We start from the raw sequence: 19,375 nt of genomic DNA, 5'->3' as shown, positions 1-19,375 counted from the left end.
TGTGATATTGCATGTGACTAATGATTAGTATAGTGCCCCCCTTAGGCCAATCAGTGTCATTTTTTAAATGCCAGATATTTATGGAAATACGCATCATTCGCCTAAGTTTCACTAAAATCAGGCCAGTGGTGTCTGAGATATCGTGTGGGTTAGCTAGACTCATATCCCTGAGCGTGTGTGCCAAATTTCATCACTCTGAGCCAAACAAATCAATAGATATGAACACATGCCTGTTATAGCACTACCGTAAGGTCAATATGAATGTTCTTGCACATGTTGAATTTTGACATTGTTTGCAACATGTGTACCAAATTTTGCATTGAGAGACCTTTGTCCATAGATGCCACATATCAAGTTTCGTACAGATCGGTCAATGTTTTTCATAAAATTCTAATTGGAGGAAAATCCAAAATGCCGGACCTTATGGGGTCCCTGAGGCAAATTTGTTCCTTGTAAGGACAGGGATCTATGTAAAAAAAAGTTGAACGAAAAGCAGAGGAGGTGATAACATCGCTACTCTATCACTGCAGACTACGAGAGAGGAGGAAAGGTTTAAGGTGGTGGGTGGAGAGGGAGTTGTACTGTAAGACAAATTGTATTTTAAGATATCTTCAGATACAGACAAACATTTACATGAAATATAATCAATTTATAATTGTTTTTTATACGAGCAAGAAATATACGAGCAAAAGTATTCAATTTAATTTGGAACGGCAAGCCAGACAAAATTAATCAGGCCTATTTATATAATGAATATGAATTCGGAGGGCAGAAATGATGAACTATTAAAGCCTCCCTAAAGGCTTCAGTCATACAAAAGTCATACTTAAATCCGAACTGGTTCTCAAGCAGATTAGTAAGAATGTCTCACCCCATGTTCAAGAATGGCCTTTTCCCCTTTATTCAGATTACAACCTCTCACTTTTGGTTATTTGAAAATGAAATTATCTCCAAAATATTGCTATTTTTAAAACTATAGAAAGTTGTTTGCAATTTCAGTTTAATCCACTAGATAAGACAGAACAAATATTACAACAAATATTATGGTTAAACTGAAATATACAAATATAATTGATAAAAAAGACTTCCTAGAACACGATGGTCACTCTGACGGAGCTCCAGAGTTCAACTGTGGAGATGGGAGAACCTTCCATAAGGACAACCATTTCTGCAGCACTCCACCAATCAGGCCTTTATGGTAGAGTGGCCAGACGGAAGCCATTCCTCAGTCAAATGCACTTGACAGCCAGCTTGGAGTGTGCCCCGAATGCCTAAAGGACTCTCAGATCATGATAAAAAATATTCTCTGGTCTGATGAAACCAAGATTGAACTATTTGGCCTGAATGCTAAGCGTGATGTCTGGGAGAAACCTGGCATCATCCCTACGGTGAATCATGGTGGTGGCAGCATCCTGATGTGGGGATGTTTTTCAGAGGCAGGGACTGGGAGACCGGTCAGGATCGAGGGAAAGATGAATGAAGCAATGACAAGAGAGATCCTTGATGAAAACCTGCTCCGGAGCGGGGTGAAGGTTCAACTTCCAACAGGACAACAACCCTGAGCACACAGCCAAGACAACACAGGAGTGGCTTCAGGACAAGTCTCTGAATGTCCTTGAGTGGCTCAGCCAGAGACCGGACTTGAACCCGATCTAACATCTCTGGAGAGACCTGAAAATAGCTGTCCCTATCCAAACTAACAGAGCTTGAGTAGATCTGCAGAAAAGAAAGGGAGAAACTCTACAAATACAGTTGTGCCAAGCTTGTAGCATCATACCCAAGAAGACTCAAGGCTGTAATCGCTGTCAAAGGTGCTTCAACAAAGTACTGAGTAAAGGGTCTGAATACTTATGTAAATGTTTTGTTATAGTTTTGCTATATTTTATACATTTGCAAAAAAACAAAAACAGTTTTTGCTTTGTCATTATGGGGTATTGTGTTGAGATTGGTCAGGGGGGAAAACAATTTAATCAATTTTAGAATAAGGCTGTAACGTAACAACATTTGGAAAAAGTCAAGGGGTCTGAATACTTTCCAAATCTACTGTTTAATTCAACCCAGAGGATGTCCTACACAAAGTACCAATAATAAAGGGCATTTATCTCTAAGATAGGCCTCAAGGTTGTGAACACAAAACAACCTCATGCATGAGAATTCTCGGGAAGTCCTAAAAAACAAGCTGTGTATTACATTCCAATGGTGATAGGTCGTCGAAGCGGCATAGTGAAAGTACTGAATCATCAGCTTTTTTGACTGACTTGGTCTCGTGGAAACAGAAAACACACATTCCCCAATTTTCCATGGGAAACTCTTAACTTGATTGTACTCTGCCGCTAATAAAAATCACATGGCAAAGTCCTGCAATACACTACTCAAGACAGTGCAAGAAAAGAGCTAGAGCTACTAGTTTGTGAATGGCCCCAGTTGTTCCATTCAGCCTATAGTGCAACATACTCTGCTGTTGTCCACACTCAAACAACAATGATTAACCATTAATAACCATGAGCAAGTAAAGAGTCGTGAGGATATGAGTTACTCTCCTTGGAATAAAAGTGCATTTCTTAAATCAAGGACAAATAAACATACATGTATATCAGTGGCCACCAAACAGTCGATCACGATCATGACTGGTCGATCTCCAAGCCATTCCTAGTTGATCACCAAACATTTCTGTAAATCCCCCAACGATAAACACTTGCATTCCTATTATTATCATTTTTTATTTTTTTTGCTTTTGGCGTTAGGTGCACTTGATTCAGCTACTCTAGCGCCGGGAAGGCAAAGTGTTCCCATTATGAACCATTTCATGTGTTTGAAGGTAGAACTCCGCCTACCCGGCAGTCCCAGACAGCAAATCAAGTGCACCTATAGGCCTGCTGCTGGCCAATCAGATTGCTAAGATCATCGTGTCTGCTCAGTTTCCTCGCACCATAGACTGTAAAAAGAAGACTCGAACGCACAGCAAAGTTGATAATGTGAGATTTAAAAACTTTTAAAATCGTGACTAGAGAGAGACCCAACGAATCCCGCAAAGAATTGCTGTTTTTGTGAGTTTGTTCATGTTTAAGTTATTCAACGCTGTCAATACTTTGTTCAACGGTTTTATAAGTCATAAAATGCATATTTTCCCTACTTCCACACACGTAACAACCAGCGCTGCAGCAGCAATGAATGAGTAAATCAAAGTGTTTCAATAAGCTACTATTTGTGGCTTTTTTAATATCGAGGAATATTTCACTTTCTCTGATCATGGGAGAAACAACATGAATTTGTTGCATGAGGCAGAAATAATGCAGGGCGACTTAAGTTTCGCCATCAGCTGGAAGACTCAGCAGAGGGAGGGAGAGAGGAGGGACGGTGAGACGTGTAAGAGGCAGCCTCAACGCTGCTCCCTCCCTCCCCTCAGACTGACCATCAGAAGGAGGCCATCACCAGTCAAATTTAAAAAAGCAACCTTTTAACACAAAAGCCCAACTATAGACCTCTCGACAGTCTGTATCCAATTGTTTCTTTCCTACTCTTCTTTCTTGGTTGCCACTGCTTTGACATGACAGGTGAAAGCAATAGGCTGAAGACCTACAGAGGCCTTTCACCTATCGATAGGTCAAGAGGGAGAATACCAAGGTAGACTATTCCGGAGTAATGCCTTGGTTTAAGGTAATGGAGAGGGGACTTCAGCTCACCCATAAACAGCCAGTTTGAGGTCAGGGACACAGATGTTGTCCTCACCACAGTCCAGCTGAATCTGGGCCTGCAGAACAGAAGTGTGGAGAGAGAGATGTTAATGGGAGAGGGAGATATTTTGATTTTGAGAAAAACTTTATCGGTCCAATTCAGTTAGCTCCTCATCTTAGAATGCTAAAAAAATGCACTTCTACTGAAAGAGAGAGAGAGATATTTAGAGAGAGCAAGAGAGTTATGTAATACCGGGAAAGACATTAATACAACTCACTAAGACTTTCAGCATATTACGTACTACCAGGATATTTTCTTAAGACTGCAAAAACAGCATGCAGTTCTATGACAATTTACATTGGTTTTGGAACAACCGCTGGTAAATTTACCACGGCAATAAAGGCTTATGAAGGCTAGCGCCTTAAATGAGAGAATGGGGGGGAAAGGTCGCGGAGTGAGAAGTAAGGGAATAAGGGGCGGGCGGAAAAAGAGAAAGCAAGTGAGGGGTGAAGGAATGAACGGAAACAGTGCTTCGTTTTGGTGGAATGAGGAGAGCAATGATGTTCGAGAAAGGTAGACAGACCCCAATGCGAAGAAAGGAGAGATTGGGAGAAAAAGAAAAGAAAAACGGGCTGCTTGGTGAGGCAAATTGCCACTGATGTGTTTGACATAAAATATAAATTGAATATGATTCGATGAGACCGCATTCGCCTTCACTCTCTTCCGCCTCTCTCCTTCTCCAACATTGCTCTTGCTCTGTGTACTGTGAACCCATTGTGACAATACTAGCCTATCCCGGCAGCAGCACGTGGAAAACGTTAGACCCCAAAAATAATTCTACAAGAGTCGGCATGGCGGTCACTCACTCCGTATCCATGGCGATGGCTCATTTAAAGTCCTCCGTGTTATCGTTCACTAAAGTCCATGTGGTAATCGGTCAGTCAGCACAAGATCACAAGACGGAGGAGTGCACGGGGACTAGTAATGTTCACACAGAAACACCAAGGGTTGCCCTTCTCTGCTTATCCCCCCCCCCCCACTTACTCACTGTCATGTTCTTTCAGCCCTCCATCTCCGTGGGACAAAAAGGGCGGTACAAACGTTACTGTTGAGAAGTGCAAGAGAAAGAGGTAGAGAGTGCAAACATATTTCTGTGTAATAACGTACGCGTGGAAAGTCTGAGCTATTCCCAAACGCTGTTCTTGCTAAGTTGTATTGGTGTCTCTGCCAATAAGTGAGAGGCTCTGAGCACACACATACTTTTGCACAGACACACACACACACACGCATATGCACACACTTATACTCACACACACATATATAAACGCATGCACATGCTCCAAGCCTGGCTCGTCTGGCTCGCAACATGGCAGAGACCAAAGGCTACATACATAAACAAACCACAACCAGATGGTTAGCCTCAGTGCCCCACCCAGAAAGAGCTGTCAGTTCTCCCTCTGTTTTTTCGCATAGCCGTGACTCAACCCACCACCCCTACCCCTGAAGATTCTATTCTCAATTCGGAAAGGCAACCACCATAGAATTGGAAAGAGGGCCCACCATGTTCTTTGCCATTATCGCATGTGACAGCAAGGGTAGTGCCATTGAAGGCTTTCATCTTAAGTAAAGCAAAAAAAGGCTTTGTAGCAAGTGTGCCGTCTATCCAACTCTATGGCTGCCACATATTGTAATTCCGTGCTTTGTGTATCAGGACTAACCCACAACCTTTAGACATATGTGGACCAGCACTACTGAAGGGTCGTCCATATTTCAACTGGTCACTTATGCCTTTCTACTTCAACAAGTCTTTATGGCGCAAAATGTAGATGTAGATATTGGGGGATTTAGATATGGTGCACATGTGTGTTCGTGGTGAAGTTTGATAGTTTTGGACTACATTGTCCATAGTGCACTTATGTTCATACCCTCTATACGTTGAGTGGACTGGAGACGTTGTGTGGACTGGCGTTTCAGTAGTAGTGTCATGTACATACCAGCTATGAACTGTAAGATATGGGATCTGGTAAATATGATGATATTCTGGAAGTACACGCTCTCTGCTCTATAAGGTGTGATGTCTGGCAAGGTTGGGGTAAATATTCCAGTTCAATTCAGTCAATTCAGGAAATTAACAGAAATTCCAAGTCCGAAATGTTTTCTAATTGAATAGCGTAGTTAATACATACCTTTTGCTCTATAAGGTGTGTTGTCTGGTATTTTAGAATGGATCTCAGGCCATGGAGATCCAGTGAAGCGAGAGGGTCCAGGCTAAAGTTGAGTGTGACGTAAATGGGGGAAAGTTTATCCCTAAACTCCCCTTCACTCTGCAACACACATGGGGGAAGAAGGGCAACGGCATCAGCATCACACTCAAGAGGAAGTGAATCGGTGTCACACAGTTAAACACACTTCATGATGTGTTTAACTGTTCCTTTACTTATTGTCAACTAACTGGTCGGGATAAGACACCGTGTGCCTCGTTAAATGTACAGCGTAAGGGAAAATGTTCACTTTCAGTCATATTGAAACTATAATAAAAAAAAGATTAACTGTATAATGTCAAATTAAATGTTTCAATTTACTGGTCTTTGAAGGCTGGATTCGAAATAACTATCCAACATTTCCCCACAAACTTTAAGTCCACCTTGAGAGGAGATCATTGGATCATTGTCGTATTTATAAATGGGCAATTTTTCCAACGCGTCTTTGAACATTCCTGAAACACTTTATCTAAAGCCTGCAAGTGTAATGCTTTATACGTCCAAGTTAAGCACGTCCAAGTCATTAAAATGCCTTATAGCAAGTATTTTCATATGTCTCCCAACATTTCTTTGAGTGTTTGAAGTGACTAACTCGCAGGTAGATGCGGGTGTCGTGACACGTTCGTCCTCCATTGGCCATGGTGATGGTCTTCCGTAGGCTGGCCTGTTGGCTATCCAGGAACAGAGTTCTCCTCACTGACGACTCCTTCTGGGTCTGCTTCAGATGGTCCAACTGTACCTCCACCACAAAACCTGCACCACACACACAGGGTGGGTTACATACACGTGCACACACACACACACACACACACACACACACACACACACACACACACACACACACACACACACACACACACACACACACACACGATAGAACACAGAACTATACTCACAAAAACAAACCCATTGAAACACACATGCATTTAATGTAATTACATAGTCAGCTATTGTGGATACACAATACACACAATTACAAATACCCATTCCCAAGTGCAGACACACACACACACACAATCACACTCCCACATACTCAAACATAAACACACACACACACTCACAAAACTTGCAAAGTTTCCCCTGTACTTACTCGATTGTCCTTTTATCTTAATCTTAACTGCTAAATTGACCACACTGAGTTCAGGCATATTTGTGGCCACACAAGGGAAGGTAATGGGGAACAGCTGTGTCGGGGTCTTTCAAAATGAAAACACTGGGCTCACCTAGATCAGCAGGGAGGTGCTTCCCATTGGCCGAGAGGCAGAAACTGAGGTTGACACTGGAGAGGGTGAAGACAGAGTAAAAATAGTGAGGGGGAGTATTTCAGTATACGGTATATCCAATAGATCCATATAGAGCTCTGATACATACGGTGATAATATACCATACTACTGCATTTTGTATGATGCATTCCATGTATAAAAAAATGCTACCTTTGAATAGATACCCTGTAATGGAAATCTATTAATCTTGTATTCAAGTTTGAACATATGATCAAGTAATAGGACTGGCCACCCCTCAGAGCCTGGTGCCTCTCTAGGTTTCTTCCTAGGTTCCTGCCTTTCTAAGGAGTTTTTCCTAGCCACCGTGCTTCTACATCTGCATTTCTTGCTGTTTGGGGTTTTAGGCTAGGTTTCTGTATAAGTACTGTGTGACATCTGCTGATGTAAAAATGACTTTAAAAATCTATTTGATTTGATTTTGTTTGTAAGACATCTATGAGAATTTTCATCTTATTGGTACATTGAATTTAAATGCATTCAATCTTCGCACAGAATTGAAGCCCAATTCAACCTCTCCCCTTTAATAGAAATTACCCAAACTTTACAAGCAGAGGCAGAGAGTGTGTGTGTTTCATTATGCGAGTGTGCATGCACATACTACATCTATATGCTCCACTGTAAATCTGTGCGTGTGTGTTTGAGTGTGTGTGGCCAACGGTCATCTGCCTGCGCACGTGTGAATGTGCGTGTGTGGGTGTGTCACCTCATGCATTCTGTGTCCTAGGCCGGTGTGCCAAATAATATGTCATTCAAAGAGAATGCCAACCCTCTCCACCCTTTCCTCTGTCCACAGCACCCCACCTCTACTCCTCCCTCTGCCGCTGCCTCCCCAAGTCTCCCAGCAACATAAACGGTAATCAAGACACAAACAAAAGAGACTTGTTCTGTACTAAAGGCAGATACCAAGATGCCAGCCACGAGTCATAACTTTCTCTGAAGAGTCTAAAAATAATTCATGTTTTACTTTAATTTATGGAAGGACTTTTTGTGGGACTAAAAGTAGGAAACTGTTCCCTTGGCTTGGGCTCAGAATATAGACTTCGCCATTAAAACCTCACACTGGACCGGAGACTGGAAAAGCTTGTCAAACATGGTGTCATTTGACATTCTCAAGTGGTGAATACCGGACGTTTTGTCCATTGACATGGTTTAAGAGTGGAAAATGTACTACATAATATGTCTAGCGCTTGAATTTATATTGTTGCTGAAGATTCCCTCCTATCAAGGTTGGCCTGTATGAGGCTATAGTAATATCCTAGTCAATAATGGGGAAGTACAATTGACATGTTACTGATAGCTAGATTTTTCTTTTGCTTTACAAGGGCACTCTCAAAAAGAAGTGTTACCGGCTAAGCTTAACTTCACAAAGACATGGAATATCAGCAGTGTTTCAACCAATCAGATCTATTTGAAAAGGAAAAAGGATGTACAAATGTGTTATCTTAATTTGATCAATCTGTTGTCACACAGAATCTTCCTACGCAGCAGGAAATACACATTGTAGTGTATTCAAGGTTTTAAAAGGCTTCTAAAGTGTGTAATTTACACTTCAACATGTCATATTTTATTTGCCCTATTTAAAAATGTATCAAACCCTACAAAAATGTCCATTAATTATAATCCACATAATAATTTACATTTCCCGTTGCTGCAGGATTATTTTCCTGCTGTGAGAAGCAGGGTCAAATTAAGGCTGCACATCTGTATCAACATACCAGGACACAGAGATTGTCTCATTCCCATTGGACACCGTACAACTCTTCTCCTCTGGATTGATCATGGTAGGTTGCAGCATAAGAGAGGCACTGGCATTGACAATAGGCCGCGCCCTGATTGAACAATAGCAACCAATTGGAAGACGTGATATGATTACCTTAAACAAAAGCTTTGATTCCAATACAAAAATAATTGTGTAATTCAAAATTACACAAAGGTCACATATAAAACAATTATTTGAGATGAAGGTACATGCTTAATTAAAATACAAATACAAAAATGGGGTGTAATTGGTCAGCTAGCTAATTTGCATGTACAATGAGCCAATAATGTTCTGGTGAGAGGATATACCTGTACAGAACAGCCTTGTCAACCCCAAAAGCACCTACGATGAGATCTGTACAAAGATGACCCCAAGATTAACACTAATTCAAGAACAATGTGATGCCTTATGAAATAGGAAAAGGCTAAATAATTTAAAACAAAATTGGGAAATTGGACTAAACCACTTTCTCTTTTACCTGGGTAGCCATTATGATCCAGATCTTTATTTCCGCGGAGGGCGTAGCCAAAACTGGCGGGGAAGGTGCCAGAGGCCCATTGGCCAGCTAGAGTCTGAGTGGGCATGTCCATCAGTCCACTGGCATGTCCATTATAGATGAAGACCAATCCCTGTTGGTCGTCTCCTCCAAAGGGACAGCCGATGGCAATATCTAAGTTATTCAACAGAGTTATGACACTTCAGGATAATGGTTTATCCCCACTCCCTCCGCCCTGATTTTAGTTATGTTCTTGCATGAAGGATTGAAATGTATCACATATTCTTATGTGCGGCCTTTAGGCATCAAATGGAGAAAACTAAGGAAAGGTACTACCTGAACTTGTCCAATATCAAATCCACATTTTTGTTTTTCCATTGCAAAATGTTTTGCTACAGTGTTCATTAATGAACATGACCCAAGCTTTTCCAGAGTTCTCACCGTTGAAGCCATCCTGGTTGAGGTCTCCCAGTGGGGCCAGCGAGCTGCCAAACCTCCCGAAGGCCTGGGTACCCCCCAGGTGGGGCAGCCTGGGTTCAAACAGCAAGGGTCGCCGCTGCAGGTACACATAGACACGGCCCACCTCCTCCCAACGCAGTCCGTCGGAACCCCTCTGCATGAACATGGGAGCTCCCACCACAAGGTCTTCCATCCTGGGGAGGAGAGAGGAAGAGATAATGTGTGCTCATTCAGTCAGCTGTTCATAAAAATATATATAGCGTCGTCCGGGTTTGGCCAGGGTAAGCCATCATTGTAAATAAGAATTTGATCTTAACTGACTTGCCTAGTTAAATAAAAGGTACAATTAAAAAAAAAATATATATTTTACGGTTATGAAGGTTATTTTATTGTCACGACGGTCTTCATCCAAAACCGTCGGTAACACGGTTATATGGTAATTGTGACAGCCCTAGAGAGGAGAGATAAATAACTCCACATAGTTGAACTTCACTTCTCCTGATTTACAATGGACTAGTACTTTAGGTCAAATCAAGGCCTCTAAAGTTGAGCGAGCGTGCATTAGCGTAGTAAGTGTGATGTCCTGAGTTTCCTGACTATGAGTCTAATAGGTATAGGGGAAGCGGAATTGGCCAATAGAGAACCTTGAAAGCAGGAGAAAGGAAGTGTAGGAGTAGCTACTGTATGACAAGGAATTTTCATGACACACCACAGAGGGAAATTCATGACCATGGGATCTTCTGAAATACTGTATTTCCCCTCCTTGCTCTCCATCTCTCTCTCTCTCTCATTTCTCCCTTGTTAGCATACATTGTCTGTCCAAGTCTGTCTGTCCAAATCTTGCCTTACCTGCCTTCTTTTTGCACACTTTGTCTTTCTCTCTTTATCGCTCGCCCTATTTTTCTTTCTCTCTCTTTCCATCTTTCCATTGCTCCCTCCTTCTCTCCACGCTAGCTCACTCACCCGTCGTTGTTGATGTCCGTGGCTGCCACTGAGTAGCCGAAATAGGACCCCATCTGGAAGACATTAAAGCAGACAGAGTTAGCGTGTAATCACACCGGGGGGCATAGTACCTTTCTCTCTCTCTCTCTCTCTCTCTCTCTCTCTCTCTCTCTCTCTTATATCCCCTCGCCCTAGAAGCCTTCCTCTTCAATCAGGTCCCCCAAATCCATCCCCCTCTTTCCTCTCTGTTTTCTCTAAGCTCAGTGCCAGAGCTTCTGTAAGTTACATGAGAGGTAGAAGGAGGTAGGCATTCGGAGGAGGTGGGGGACTCAAGCTGCTATAGGCATCTCAGAGAGAGAGGGAGGATCGGTCACTCAGTGTCGTTATCTTTGACGATTCTATATTATGCCATAAATGATGGACTATTGTCAAGAGTTTTATATCACAGCTATTATCCCCTGGTGAATGACTTCACCAGACTAATCGACAATGTACAGTATGGTGGTCCTTCTATAAATCTGAGAGGTAGTGATGTTAGAGCTACTGTAGTGTAGCTACCGTAACCCAACACATAGCGAACTCGTCCAAAGTTTTGGATCTCTTGGCGTATTCGGCTAAGGTGTTGGGTTGACAGTCCCTGGACCTGGGTTGGAGTCCCGGTCTGAGCTACTCCCCGAATTCGCAGCAGTATACTTGAACCAGCATGATCAATTTCATGGTATGGCTACTTGTATAGAGACATGTACATGTATGGCATGGAGACATTGTTTACACAGCTTTGTTTACACAGCTGAGTCCGACGGTGCCGTCCAAAGCACTCATGTGGAGACTAGTGAACCTAAAGAGACCGTCAAATCAAATCCAGCCAGGAGTTTATTTCAGATTGTTCTCACTATGTAATAAGCAGTTAGCAGTCCGTTAGCAGCTTACACAGAAAGTATACATACAAAGCACACATATGCATGTACAATAGTAGCTGTCTTGTTCTGTGTGTGTGTGTGTGTGTGTGTGTGTGTGTGTGTGTGTGTGTGTGTGTGTGTGTGTGTGTGTTTGTGTGTGTTTGTGTGTGTGTGTGTGTGTGTGTTTAACTATACTTGTGGAGACCAGTAAACAAACCAAAATTTGACCAACTGGAAACATTTTGTTGATCCCCACATGGTCAAATGGTATTTCTAGGGGGTTAAGTTTAGAATTATGTTTAGGTTTAAGATTAGAAGCTAGGGTTAGTTTTAAGGTTAGGAGCTAGAGTTAGGGTTAAGGTTAGGTTTTGGGGTTAAGGTTAGAGTTAGGGTTTGGGGAAAATAGGATATTGAATGGGACTGAATTTTGTGTCTCCACAAGGTTAGTACAAGATGTACATGTGTGTGTGTACATGTGTATGTGTGTCTACGTGTGTATGTGATTGCGTGATTCACAAGGTATGGAACACATAGGGCTTTTGTGGGCTCACCTCTGACCCAGGGATAAAGCGTTATCTCCTGGGGGCAAATTCCTTCAGCCCCCCTATATATACCCACATATGAAAATAGAGGCGCCAAAAGTCCAGTACAGCCTAGCCCCCTTGCTGTTAAGCAGATTTGCACCAACCTGTTCTCCGGTTAGGTTCAGCATGGATTTCAGGTCTGTTCCATTGAGTATGGACACCTGCATTGAGAGAGTTTAGAAAAAACCTTCAGTTGTCAACCATGATTGTAGGAGAAATTAAAATGACATGAAAATGAATGAAAATGACATGCAATAATACTGTTGGTTGTAACTAGGGCTGTGGCGGTCATTCAATTTTGGCAGCCGGTGATTGTAAGCAAATAACTGCCGATCTCACTGTAATTTACCTTTAATTAACATAAACACATTTAGCATCTCCTGTATTCCATGCATAGCCTACAAGCCACTGATGCAGACCTTTGGAACATCTACATTTTAAAAAGTCTAATAAATCAATATAATATAGCCTACACCATCACAATAAATCCATTATTTATTTGAGACAGGTCTAAAGAAACATGATATGAAAAAAATGTAGTCTATTTCATAAGAACAGAATAGGATATTCTGCATTGTCCATATTTTAGGCGCTGATCTGACTATGCCAAATGGCTGTGGGCTCCACTAGTTAATTTAGTAGACAAGATTTGCTTAGAATTCCGTGGAATTATTTTATAGTATGAAGAATACAATTGAACATAGCTGAATAAAATAGAAAGAATCTTTTCTAGAAATTATTTAAGGGAGTGCTCACATGCGGCTATTCTGTGTTGAGCGGTTAACAAAGAAACACGTACTCCTATATGCTAATTTAGGGTTATTTATGTAACTTTAGTTGTGATACCAATATTGGGCTCTATGTTAAGATTTTAATACATTCTAAGGCTGCATGATGGGACTCAAATGATGATTTGAGGTTTTTTTTTGCACAGGCTGTACACACTTGATAATGCACTTGATAATGCTTCAAATTTCCCGGCTGCATCCCCTTTGTGTGGCCATAATCCCCCTAAAAAAATATATGCCTTTTGAGGTCAGTGGCCGTTATGCCCTTGGGCTGAATATAATAATTATAATTCCCTTCTCCCCACTGCATGCCGAAGCACCTCTCACTCACAAGGCTCTCAATCAAGTGATCGGGTCTTTCTCACAGGCTACAAGTGAAGACAGACACATCTAGGACGCAACTGCGCACGTCCTTCTCCAATTCCGAGGCACATATTGAAGATATTGGAAGAACTGTCCACGTTTACTTTTTGTCAGCCAACAAGACGAGTAGGCCTAACGAAGAGCTAGCCTATGTACATAGTACAAAAGTTTACCTATTCTATTCTGTGCGAGAAATAAATATTCCAAGCATAGTCCAGGACAGTTGTGGGATGAGATAGATCCCAAATGAATACAATGACTAGCATAAAAAAAAACTATTTTAAGCAATGCGCCTGATGCAACCGGTTAAAACGTTTAGCTTAAAATGTTGATAAACTATTAGGCTATTTCTTCACATTATAGGCGCAGCAATGCGCACACGGCAGTAGGCTATAAGTGTGAATGTTCCATTAGCAGAAAAATACCATTCTCAAAAGGGACCACAAATTTGATTTTATTATAAAGGTGCATTTTGATGGCAAAAATGATCTTCCCCAAACTTGAAACTCACGTGCTGCGTATGTATGCCAGTTTGACTCTGCAACCATTGTAAAGCGGATTAATGTGCTTCATTTTAAGAAGTTATTTGGCCACTTTAGTTGTGATACAAACCTTATCAAAACATATAGGGCTATGGGCTAGGCTACATGAGGTGTGGGACTATGATTTGAAAAAGTCGGGGAAAAAGCATGCGCTGTTTCCTTTATGCTGGGCATCATTCACATGTGATAATATATCATTCACAAGTGATAATATATCATTCACAAGAGATTTGCTAATATTGTCACCCATCACACTATTCTTGATTTAATCGCGTCTTTACATATTCTAAATAATATAAGTGTGAAATTCGTTTTGATTTAGAATGGACCATTATCATGCACCTGTCTCGAAACAGGGGCAGGGGGAAAAAGACACGTCATCTATGCACTTAAAAAGCGAATGGAGGATGCTTTTCTCCATGGTTTATTTTCATGCCAGCCAGGTAGGCTATACTACTGTTTTAAAGAGAAGCAATGTGCTTAATATTAGGTAGGTTGAGAAATAAATATAGTAGGCCTTGCCTATAGAAAGCTGATGGGATCCTCCTCTTTTTAATAGAGGCCATCACTCTGTTTTCTTACTTAATTGCATAGCCTATAGAAATGTTGCGCAATATAAGCTCATGGGCTCTCATGTAGTGTTTGATTCGATTTTCGATTACATTTGCTTTGATGTCAGAGTGATGAGAGGGACAATAGAGTGTGGAGTACCGGGCAGTTAGCAAGTTAGGCTACTAATGACCATCAGCCTCATCAGAGCTCTGAGAAGCCTAAATACCGTGACTCAACGGTAACATGGATTTTGACTGCCTTCTTGACTCATGACGTCTAGTGTGGCAGTAATACGGTCCCCGCAACAGCCCTAGTTGTAACACATGCATTTATGAATATGTATGCACATCATTCTTGTATAAGAACATCTTTCTTTCACTTCCAGAAGTATTATTGATTACAGCATTGCTGCGGTTAGAGCTTGCAAGAAAGGAATTTCACTGTACTTGTGCATGTGACATTGAAACATGAAACTTTTCCCGTTTTATATACTGGCGTTCTCTCACCCCCTCTTCTTCTTCACAGTAACATTCCTCAATGTCATCCTTAGGTCTTCCCTATGTCACCCCTCATTACCTTTCATCTAGAATGAATGATGAAATATGTATAAAATATGTGAGGACTCCTTACTAAACCATACAACATGAGTCCCTTGGGGACTCCCGTGACGAAATCTGCAAAGACAGAAAATGAGAAAGAGAGAAAGGAAGTTCAAGAGTTGAGGTCAAGCTAGGGCTAGGACTCCAGGCACTTCCAAATATGAACAACCAAGGGGTTAAAACATTGCTGATCATAAGCAGTGTTTAAAATATGAAAAGCTGAGGTTTGCTTGTTGCAGGTCTATGCCAATAATTTCATTCAATCTTAAAAGCTCAATGAACTGAGGTGATACGGCCAAGCACACCGTGCAGGTTTCTCATCTATTTTCAAATAAGCAGAACATCTTCATGTTGTAGCCTTGAGTGAGCTACTTAAGTACAGTAGACTCCAATGTCATGTAATTAGTAGGTTATTACATTGTGCTCTGATATTCTTCGGATATACTTGTGTGCTCTAATGACTAAAGCTCTAATGATTAGAGCACACGAGTATATTTTATGCATAGGGGACTTTAGATGGGCTTCCGACAATTAATAACTATTAGACAGAATTATGGGGTAAGCAAACCCTAAGCCCAATCATGCGCAAGCCAGTCAGTTGGCACCGTAAATATGACCCTCACCTTCAATATTATCTCCACTGAACTCCCCGCCGGCCACAGAGTAACCTGGAGAGAGAGAGAAAGAGATACAGACAGACAGAGACAGAGAAACAGGCAGAGATAGGAGGAACAGAGAGCGAGAGAGATAGAGGGGAGAGAGAGAGAGAGAGAATGGGAGAAAAATGATGGGTCAATAAGAGGGAGTAGTGCAATGCGAAATCGGGTAAGGCAACTACTTGGTGCTCTGGTCAAAAGCAGTGCACTGTGAACTGAAAAGGGTGTCATTTCAGACGCAGGTTCTGTCTAACACCTATGAAGAAGTGGACCATGCTCACCCAGGTAACTGTCATCATAGCTCCCCTGCACCTGATGGGTCTGGATCTGCCCGGTAACAGAGAGCAGGAAGTAGGAAGGGTAATAGGCCTTGACTATTTCCTTTGTGGTGGCTAAGATCAGCTGACCTGTGGGAAGAACGGATAGGGATAAGGGTCAGAGGTCAGGGGTAAAGACGAGCTGGGACTTTTGAACTTTGCCTTATGGGGTTTTAGCTGCAGTAAAATGACTGTTGAAGTTTGGGTCTGAGGATGGTCAAGGGCAGTGCTTCTCAAACCTCTCCTTGGTGACCCCCAGACATTTCACAATTTTGTTGTAGCCCTGAACTAGCGCTCCTGCTTTACCTAGTCAAGGGCTTGATGATTAGTTGACAAGTTGAGTCAGGTGTGCTAGCTCTGAAATGGATGAAATACATGGAATGGCGGGGGTCCCCGAGGAGAGGTTTGAGAACCACTGGTCTAGGGGGTAACTTCGCCGCTTGGAAACCATATGTACGCGTCTGCGCAGGTTTCAATCCGGCTCTGTCGTTATGCTGACGTAAATAATATCTCTATCGTGTCTCTCTTTACTGTATCTATCGAATAAAAAGAAAACGTTTGAAAGATTGGGAATTCCCAACCTTTAAAGAAAAGGGGGGGAAATGAGTTGATGTATGGTTTTCTAGGCTAAACTGTATGCTATCTCTACGTCCTGTACTTGAACCAATTCATATAAATCCACACATGGTCCCAATAGGATCCTATCATAAATCCAATAGTGCACTTACCTTGCCAGTAAAAGCTTCCTGGTCCTCCAAGAACAATCTTCCCATCCTGAAACAAACAGGAAAAACCACCACTCTGATGAGAACCTTAGGTATAAAGCAACCAATAATATGTATAAGGGGCTTTCAGATATAACTCCATTTGAAGTCTTATGTCGCTAAACGTACAGAATTCATACAGTGGGGTGTTCCAGAAAAGCAGGATCCTTCAGTTAGCCAGCTAATTTTGATAGGCAGTCAAATATATCTCATGATTCACTGATTCATTTAGAAAACTTGAATATAGTTTGTTGGCTTTCAAGTCAATTACTCCATGCTAATTTCAAGTATATATTTCTCAAAAGGATGAAGTCATCTCAGAATTTCTGGGACAGTTAGCTGGCTAACTCATTGATCCTGATTTCTGGAACAGCCTCCAAGACATAAGCCCCCATACAAAAAGTTCCCAAGATAATCGATTTTGAATTGTAATTGAACTGTTCCTTTTCCTCTTGAACATACCTTGGTGAAGTCAGCACTGAACCCGCCCTGACAGTAGCCCTGTCCGGCAGGACCATGCCTCTCTGAGATAAACGGAAGAGAAGCAGAACACGTTGTTGAGTCACACTGAAAGGCTACTACCCAAATGGGCTAGCCAGAGCTGTATCATAACACATGCACACACAAATCTCCCATTGACATCAGTGGTCAATTTACAAGGAAGTTGGAGTCAGGACTCAGCCCTCACACAACTCAAAGTCGTGGCTGCATGCCTTGGCACTACTTCATTCAATTGACTTCAGGTACAGTATTTTGGATCAGGGTGTCATTTGCAGTACTGTACCTGTGCGACAGGGGGCGTACTCCACAAATGTCTTGAGGTTGTCCACGGAGAGGTAGCAAGTTCCTGTGACATCAGAGAAGGGGGCGTCGTGTTCCGTTCTCCAGTAATACCTCGGGGCACAAGCCTTGGACACATTCAGGAGAAGGGTATAGGGGTCAGACAGGGTTGAAATTCAAAACAACACACAAGAAACTCTAATATCATCTGTCAGATGCATTGTCTTCTGTCAGACGGCATCATTCTAAAACCACTGTCGTGCTATCTGATGGAAGACAATGCTGTCAGATGTTCATAGGCATCACTGACACATTATGAAAAGCTTTTCATGACTGGGGCTATGGTCGACAAGTGACAGTAGTCAAATAATAAACAATATCAAAATACACATAAAATCATAAAATCAATCAAGTCCGTATTGGCATTCTGATTATCAATTCTAACTGGACAGCTAGATTATGACCTAATTCTCTCTATCCCACAGAACCTAGTATCTTACCAGGACAGTGTTGCCATGGGAACGCACTGTCGCCCCAAACCACTGATGGGACTTGAACTCCACCTGGACGTCGACGTCGTTGACATGGAAACGGCGATCTCCTGGAAGATGCCAAAGAAACACACATTTTCATTTATAATACAATACTTCAATGAATTAAATAGCCTAAAGCAGGGATGGGCGACTTTGATGGGTTGGGGGCAACAAAAAAAGTTAACTCATCATGAGGGGCCACAGTGGCTTGCGGGTTTGCATACTCATATCCATACCCACACATGCAGTCATAGCTGGCCTTTTGGGGGCCCTAAGTGAATTTTTTGTATATTTTAGAGTTAATTTCCCACAATTCTACACATTTTACCATAGGGCGTAGAGAAAATATTGCAGTTTAAAATATGTGCATTTTCCCACTAATGGTATGTTTCCACCAAAAGGACTAGCTGCAGACAGAAATCAGTGCATGATAACTTAAGTGCACACAAAATGTACCAAATAAAAATATAAAGTTTAAATTGTTTCCATCGCATTTTCAACTTTACCGAGAGTTTTGTCACAAAAACAGTTACGTTAAATCATTGTGTCTTCAGAATAGGACCCTCAATATTTCTTGGAAAGCAGCATCAAGCTCATCACTGTGCACTTTCATCACCCTACGAAGTTCATAACTTATTTAATCTGTATCCTAATAAACTGCATGGTTTAACGAGTCATAGTGGAAGGACCACACACCATATCATAGCGTGACTCCTTATTTGAGAGCAAAACTTCCAAACAACCATAGTGATGTCTACTGTAACTATGTCTCAACATGATCCCCCATGTCATCCCTGTTTGATGTTCCTGTCACATGTTAGATGGTTCCATGTGTGTCCTTGGGTTTTTAAGCGTTGCTGTTTTTATAACCTCCGTCTCCGAGCCTCAACTCTTAATCCATCCACCATGCTAGTTTTATGAAGGCGTGGGGAGGGGGGGGGGGGTAAAACAGTCTCCTGTGACAGACAAAAACATTGAGCAGCTGGCTTTGAGAAAGTACACCCAAAATATCTGGGTGGTAACATTAAGTCAAACTTACAGCATGTATTTGTAATGTTGAGAGAGAATGAACACGAATGAGGACAAGCCTTGCTATGAACACCCTTAAATGTTCCTTAAAGGG

The 19,375-nt window shown here is 41.8% G+C and overlaps 1 protein-coding gene across 2 annotated transcripts in view; it reads right to left on the bottom strand.

Annotated features, from left to right (window-relative positions):
* Window positions 1-19,375, bottom strand: part of LOC135539603 (integrin alpha-5-like) — a 52,234-nt gene that overhangs the window by 9,627 nt on the left and 23,232 nt on the right. For both annotated transcript variants that reach the window (XM_064965580.1, XM_064965581.1), the window contains exons 3-19: window positions 18,220-18,320; window positions 17,724-17,847; window positions 17,402-17,463; window positions 16,904-16,949; window positions 16,140-16,265; window positions 15,826-15,870; window positions 15,234-15,277; window positions 12,463-12,519; window positions 10,897-10,949; window positions 9,916-10,127; window positions 9,457-9,648; window positions 9,287-9,332; window positions 8,935-9,048; window positions 7,160-7,215; window positions 6,529-6,689; window positions 5,862-5,999; window positions 3,684-3,751 (exon numbers count right to left, since the gene is read on the bottom strand). In XM_064965580.1, the coding sequence (XP_064821652.1) occupies window positions 3,684-3,751; window positions 5,862-5,999; window positions 6,529-6,689; window positions 7,160-7,215; window positions 8,935-9,048; window positions 9,287-9,332; window positions 9,457-9,648; window positions 9,916-10,127; window positions 10,897-10,949; window positions 12,463-12,519; window positions 15,234-15,277; window positions 15,826-15,870; window positions 16,140-16,265; window positions 16,904-16,949; window positions 17,402-17,463; window positions 17,724-17,847; window positions 18,220-18,320 (1,645 nt within the window). The remainder of the gene's footprint in view (window positions 1-3,683; window positions 3,752-5,861; window positions 6,000-6,528; window positions 6,690-7,159; window positions 7,216-8,934; window positions 9,049-9,286; window positions 9,333-9,456; window positions 9,649-9,915; window positions 10,128-10,896; window positions 10,950-12,462; window positions 12,520-15,233; window positions 15,278-15,825; window positions 15,871-16,139; window positions 16,266-16,903; window positions 16,950-17,401; window positions 17,464-17,723; window positions 17,848-18,219; window positions 18,321-19,375) is intronic.

Source organism: Oncorhynchus masou, chromosome 5 (assembly GCF_036934945.1).
Source record: "Oncorhynchus masou masou isolate Uvic2021 chromosome 5, UVic_Omas_1.1, whole genome shotgun sequence".
Taxonomy (NCBI): domain Eukaryota; kingdom Metazoa; phylum Chordata; class Actinopteri; order Salmoniformes; family Salmonidae; genus Oncorhynchus; species Oncorhynchus masou.
Note: the sequence above shows the minus strand (reverse complement) of the source record. Positions and strands in the feature narration are given on the sequence as shown.